Source organism: Sinocyclocheilus anshuiensis, unplaced genomic scaffold (genome assembly GCF_001515605.1).
Source record: "Sinocyclocheilus anshuiensis isolate Anshui unplaced genomic scaffold, SAMN03320099.WGS_v1.1 scaffold1812, whole genome shotgun sequence".
In the NCBI taxonomy this organism is placed as follows: Eukaryota; Metazoa; Chordata; class Actinopteri; order Cypriniformes; family Cyprinidae; genus Sinocyclocheilus; species Sinocyclocheilus anshuiensis.
Genome location: NW_015557167.1, coordinates 9,940 through 16,385, shown reverse-complemented (window position 1 = coordinate 16,385; position 6,446 = coordinate 9,940). Strand labels below are relative to the sequence as shown.

Below are 6,446 nucleotides of genomic sequence, written 5' to 3'. Positions count from 1 at the left end.
CACTCACTCACTCACTCACTCACTCACTCACACACTCACACACTCACTCACACACACTCACTCTCACACACACACACACTCTCTCACACACACACTCACTCTCACACACACTCACTCACACACTCACTCACTCGCTCACACACGCACACTCACACTCTCACACACGTGCACACTCACACACACGAGTTGTGTTGTTTGTAGAGTTCGTAGTTTTGTTTTTTTTATAGTGTAAATTTATTCGATCACTTAGAAATCAAAACGGCAAACGCTAGCTGCTCTATAGATGAATTAAACTCATTCTGTAATTGATGGGTTTTACATTAAATGATTTCATCTGAATAATTACTTGTGTCCTTTTAAGAGCTACCTTACAGTAGAATAGATTTTTGTTTGCATCATTGAACCACTGTTTTCTTGTTTATGACTGTGAAGCTACTTTGAAACGGTCTGTATTGATTGTATAGTTCAGTGTTGATTCAGTTCAGTATAATAACTGTAAAGTTCATCAGTTGTGCAGACAGACTGTATATACGGTGTATTTTTGCACATACATGTACATGTAATTTGACACATGCACAGTGAACAAGCAAAAGACACAAGATAGTAGTTTTACATTTGTCATATCTGTGTGCAGTTTGGTGTGTATATGGATAAGAATTCAATGTTTTTTGTTTTTTTTCTAGAGCTTTTATGCAAAAGCACCATTTAATATGAGTAAAGATAGTTTTGAAAAACATGTTTGCTTTTGCAAGAGATGCGTGTGTGCATGTTTAAGTTACAAGTCTAGAGAAAAGGAGCCATAGTTTCACAAATTGTATGCAGGCAATTGTTTAATAACTAATATTTTGTGTCAGGCTGAAGATCCACAGGAACTGCACAATGCCTGTCTGTCACATAAATAACCTGCAGTCCAGTTTCGTTCATTAAAGTGAAGGTTTGTGTCTCTGTGAACGCTTGACCTCACAGGACGGTGGTTATGCCGATCGCTAGCGAGTTTGCTCCAGATCTGGTGCTGGTGTCGGCAGGGTTTGATGCGGTGGAAGGACACCCTCCTCCGCTGGGAGGGTATAAACTCACCTCCAGATGTAAGCTTTACTATGAACTCACTTGTGTCCGGCTGTATTCGTTATTTGGATGGTTTCAGTAAAAGCCACCTATGTGGGTGTGTGTGACAGGTTTGGGTCACCTGACTAAACAGCTGATGGGGTTAGCTGGGGGTCGAGTGGTGCTGGCGCTGGAGGGAGGTCATGACCTCAGGGCCATATGTGACGCGTCCGAGGCCTGCGTCTCAGCGCTGCTGGGGATAGAGGTAAACGAGTTCCCATCATCCTTTACTTTGTAAGTTTTCATTTGCGTAAGGTGACTTCTTGTTACAGATAGAGTGGAGTTTGATTGCTTGTGTTTTTGTGTTGAACAGCTAGAGCCGCTTTCTGCAGATGTCCTGAAGCAGAGACCCAATGAAAACGCTGTGAGCTCCATAGAGAAAGTCCTAGAAAATCACAGTGAGTCATTCAGATCTTCATTTCTTTTCAAGAAGAATCGTTTACTCCTGTCAAATATTGTTCCAGGTTTAGTATGTCTCACAGTGGACATCTACAGGGCAAAACGAACATTAAAATACAGTTTGACCGTTAGCGCTAGTGTGATAGAATCACTTACTGACCTCTTCTCTGTGTGAATATTTTTTATTTTATATACAGACCCCATAATCCAGAACGGTTTGTGTTGTGATCGAGATGAGCTGTACATGTTCTCAGAACCCTGTGAATCAAAGCCGTGATCGACGCCATGCTGAACTCTGAATTTGGCTTGTTTTTACACACTGAAGGACAATGTCAGTGGAGCTGAACTGACGCTGGAAGGGTCCTGTGGAGCTGATTGTGTGTCCTGTTCTCTGTGTTTAGGTCAGTACTGGCGGTGTGTCCAGCGGGTCGCGTCCAGCGCAGGTTTGTCTCTGCTGGAAGCTCAGAGAGGCGACTCTGAGGAGAACGAGACGGTGACGGCAATGGCTTCTTTATCTGTCGCAGCATTGGAGAAAAGGTACATCCGCTTTCCCTGCTTTCTTCCCTCCACCTGTCCTTCGGTTCTGTCGCGTGACCGGCTTTGCTGTGTTTCTGCTCAGGATGGAGGATGAGCCCATGGAAGAGGAGCCGCCGATGTAGGGGACGAGCGTTTTCCCAGAGCTCTGAGCTCTTCTGGGTCTCTGTGTCAGTTTGCCTGGGTCTCGTCTGATGGAGATCCTCGCTGAGCAGAGAGAGATGTCAGGGTAAAAGCTAACTCACCACGTTAGCACTGTAGCCCGCTAGCACTGTGGCCCCAACGCAACGTGCTCGAGCTGAAGTCACTTGAGACATTTGTTTTTGGAGGTTTCTGTCCCATTGGCTCGATGCGCACACACCTCGTCGCAGATCGTTCTGACAGAGGGACGGATGGAAGGCCGGGGTCCAGAAACGTTTCTCAGAGAGGGAGTGCCTTAGAGACCGCTTGAACTACGAATTAATTCTGAGGAACTTTGCCTTAATTCAGTAATGTTCCAGAATTCCAGTGGGTCGACTGTTTGGAGAAGAGAAAACCTTTTCAGCATGTTTACTTGGACAGCGTTCGCGCTTTAGTCCTAAACACACGTTGTCTAGCGATGACTGACTCTCCTGTGGTTTGGTTTTTTGTCCAGTGCGCTGTACAAATACAGCAGAAACTGTCTGAACCTCCAGTGAAGCGTAACAGTGGCTCCACACACAGCAGCTGAAGGCAGGCCTTGCTGTTCAGAGTGGGTTATTGACTGACGTGCATTACAGGAAAACTACACCTGGACTGAACCGGAGACCTGGTCTGACCAAAGCATGAGTTTGCGTCTTGTGTTGCACCTTCCTCTAACCGCGGTGGAGGTGAACGGGTTTTGCCTTTGGATGGGAAAAAGAACCAGACGAGAGACGACTGTGTACCAAATCAGCTCGTGTCCCTCTTGAGCCAAACAAACCTTGCTAATGTTGTAAACCCGAGCATGAGGCGGGAGCAGTACCTACAACATCAACACAAATATGCATGAGAAATCACCAGCTTCACCTCTAAAAGAATCCAGTTAGTTCGTCTTACTTGGCAACTCTTGTCAACTTTTAAAATGCTCAGATTTTTTAGTTCAGTTACTGATTATTTTCAAGGTTTTAGTAATTAATTAGTCATTCCTGTTTTGTACAGTTTTACTTCATTCCTTTTCGTTTGATCTGAAATTTCAGATATTTGCACGTTTCACTTGACTTTGCTTATGATTATTATTTGTGCTAGTGGATTTGAGTTCCAGTATTTGCGTTACATTTGGTACCTTGTACTTTAAACATGAGTGCTTTATGACGTTCATGGGTTTTCAACCATTCAATCACGATGACTGATTGTGTACTTCCATGTTTTGTTCAAAGTAGATTTGTATATGAAAGGAAACCTAAATATATGAATATGAAAATCTGTCCTTCACCTCTGTTCTGTGTGCATGAATGTAATATTTCTAAGCAGCACACGCTGGTGTCAAATATACAAAACCTTGTTTTTATGACAGTTTAGGAGTATATAATCAGCTCTGTCTGTGGAACTAAACCTGCTAAACACACTTGATTGATGCTCAGTGATTTTCAGGGTTTATTTGTGAACGTGCTACATGCTGATTTTTAGAGAGAAAAATAAAGTCTATGACAGTAATTGAAATAAAATTAAAAAAAAACATTAATCCAAAGCATTTCGATTGTTTCCAGCTGCAAAAAAAAAACTTTTACTATGCATGGTTTGTTTTAGTGTTATTTTATTCACATACTTCACTAAATTCTAAAACTCCCACAACTTTGTCAGTTTTGAATAAAGTTGTAGATGGAGAAACAAAAGGAAATCATCGTTCATCACCTGCAACAAACAGAGCATGCTTCTCAACACAAACAGATGTTAACCTTCATTTACTAATCAAATAAAGCTGTGACAATGTTCACAAACTGTTGCTTTAGCCAATTTATTAAATTGATTAGTAATTTTTATTTTTTTAATTATTTTAATTGTAGTTATCTATTGACTTTGTTTTTGACTGGGCTTATATAGAGGACTTTGACTTGCTGACTGAAGCTCAGTATAATATCTGGTCTGATTCATGAGCTCGGGTATCTTCATGATCTTGTATCGTGCCGTAAGCGTGTTGTTTTGTCTCACAGGACCATCACACCGTGCTGAAGACCGGTTCTTTTCAGAACATGTAGAAGGGAAAAGAATGGACTGGCCATCCAAACTTTTTTAAAGATGTGTTTTGATAAAGATTATGAAAGTTTGCTTGCAATAATCATTTGATTTTGTCATATATGATTAAGAGGGGGAGTGAAGGATCCTTAGATCCCCACGTGTAAATTGTGTTGTGTATTTATTTTAGTTTTTTCTTATTCATTTATAATCATTTTATAATCATTAGTCATTCATATGATTTATCTGATTATTTTTATTATTTGATTATTATCATTTGATCATTTTTATTATTTATCATTATATTAAGTATTTTTATTGTCTATTCATTTATTATATTTCTGTATATTATATTTCTTATACATTTTCCCTAGCTTATGCACTTTCATTGTTGTCCAGTCTCATGCGTGTGGGGTTTCATGACCTGGTTCGTGTGTATGAATAGAGATAAGAGGCAATGTTTATGGGATGTTGCTGTGAAGTAGTATAACAGCACATGTTGAATTTGTCAGACGAAGTTTGAACATTGAGACATACGCAACTAATATTGTTCAATAAACTCTTTACCATCATGACTTCGTCTCCTGCTTCTGCTCTCCTCACCAGGCGTGAGACTGTTAAACACTCGTTTTGGGTATCACCAGCTCTGCTGACTACTTCTTCTGTTACTGGACAAACTGCTGATATTTTCTGACGGGATCTGGCGTCCGGGGCTGGATCCTAATTATTATCTTGACGTGTTAACGTGGATTTAAGGGTACACACTAGTGATGGGAAGTTCGGATCATTTTACCGACTCGGACCTTTGAGTCTCGTTCAGCAAAACGAACGAATCTTTTTTCGAGTCATTTCGTTCATTTTAGCAAAATATAATTAAAATGTTAGTAAATACAGAAATACATTGCCATTTTGAATATTGCGTTGCCATTTTGAATATTGCATTGCCATTTTGCATACTGCATTTTAAATTGAATTTCGCTACCTATATGCTTCCATAGATCTGCTCATGTTGCACCGGATTTCATTTTAGCCGTTTTTACAGTGTTGCGCATTATAACCAATCACACACGATTCTGTTGATCTTAGGAATGCAATGGCCAATCAGATATGTTCAGATGAGTCATTGCTGAAACTCATCAGTTTTGAGTGCACACGCGCTCGCTGACTGAAGCTGTTTCTCAATACCAAGTACGCAAAGTTCGGACTTGTGTCCTCGGTAGTTCGGACTTCGCAATAGTGATGGGAAGTTTGGATCATTTTACCGACTCGGACCTTTGAGTCTCGTTCAGCAAAATGAACTGATCTTTTTTCGAGTCATTTCGTTCATTTTAGCAAAATATAATTAAAATGTTATGTGTTACTTCCCTAATACGTCTACTACTTACGCAAACGTTGATCACACTACAAACAATACAAAACTGCTATAATAAACAGAAAAGATGAATTAATTGTTTACCTGGGTCTTCAGTCTGATTAGCTCACCTCAGCTCTTATCTGACAAGACTTCGGGTTTGGGCTTATGGGGCTGTCACGTGATGAACGAACGACTCAAACCCGAAGACTCGAACCAGGTGAACTACTTGACTAACTCCAGTACAGAACCTATAGGATGTTGCGCATGTGCGACTGAACGAATCACTCCCCGAGACGACTCGTTCTTCCCAAGTCACATTAGAGATTTGTGACAAGATCTACCTATTGAAGAATTGATAGAAAAAGACATCCCAGATTGTGCTTCAAATTTGAGGCCTTTTACTTTGTATTTTAATTAGTGATGCGCCGATCATAGCTGATTAAGAATTCAGATTTTCTTTTCTTTCTTTCTTTTTTTTTTTTTTAACTAACAAATTGGATTCTGATACTGATATTGATTTTTAGGCAAATGTATTTATTGGCTAGTTGCTTTATAACAAACAAACTGGCTTTAAACACAAATATCTAGCCATTTGAAATTAGAGGCAACCACTGCATTTTAATCACGATCATGGCAGTTGTTTTTGATTTGATTTGATTTCAGATTAATTTCAGGATTTAAAACAAAAACAGAATGGTCTGACTTTAGGTGTTATTTATTTATTTGCTACATAAAACATCTGCACGAAACAAAAACAGCAGGTCTGAATGAGACGCACTCTCTGACAGCAGGTGGCGCTTATGAACAGGGTTGCCAGGTTTTCGCAATAAAACTAGTCCAATCGCGTTTCGAGGGGGGTTCCCCTGTAAAAATCGCATTCCGG

General features: G+C 40.2%; 1 protein-coding gene across 8 annotated transcripts in view; it reads left to right on the top strand.

The window, feature by feature from the left end:
- Positions 1 to 4,377, top strand: part of LOC107678319 (histone deacetylase 4-like) — a 31,385-nt gene extending 27,008 nt beyond the window's left edge. For all 8 annotated transcript variants that reach the window (XM_016473553.1, XM_016473552.1, XM_016473549.1 and 5 more), the window contains 5 exons: positions 967 to 1,085; positions 1,176 to 1,309; positions 1,418 to 1,502; positions 1,905 to 2,040; positions 2,123 to 4,377. In XM_016473553.1, the coding sequence (XP_016329039.1) occupies positions 967 to 1,085; positions 1,176 to 1,309; positions 1,418 to 1,502; positions 1,905 to 2,040; positions 2,123 to 2,162 (514 nt within the window). In that variant the 3' untranslated portion in view covers positions 2,163 to 4,377. The remainder of the gene's footprint in view (positions 1 to 966; positions 1,086 to 1,175; positions 1,310 to 1,417; positions 1,503 to 1,904; positions 2,041 to 2,122) is intronic.
- The last annotated feature ends 2,069 nt before the right edge of the window (positions 4,378 to 6,446 follow it).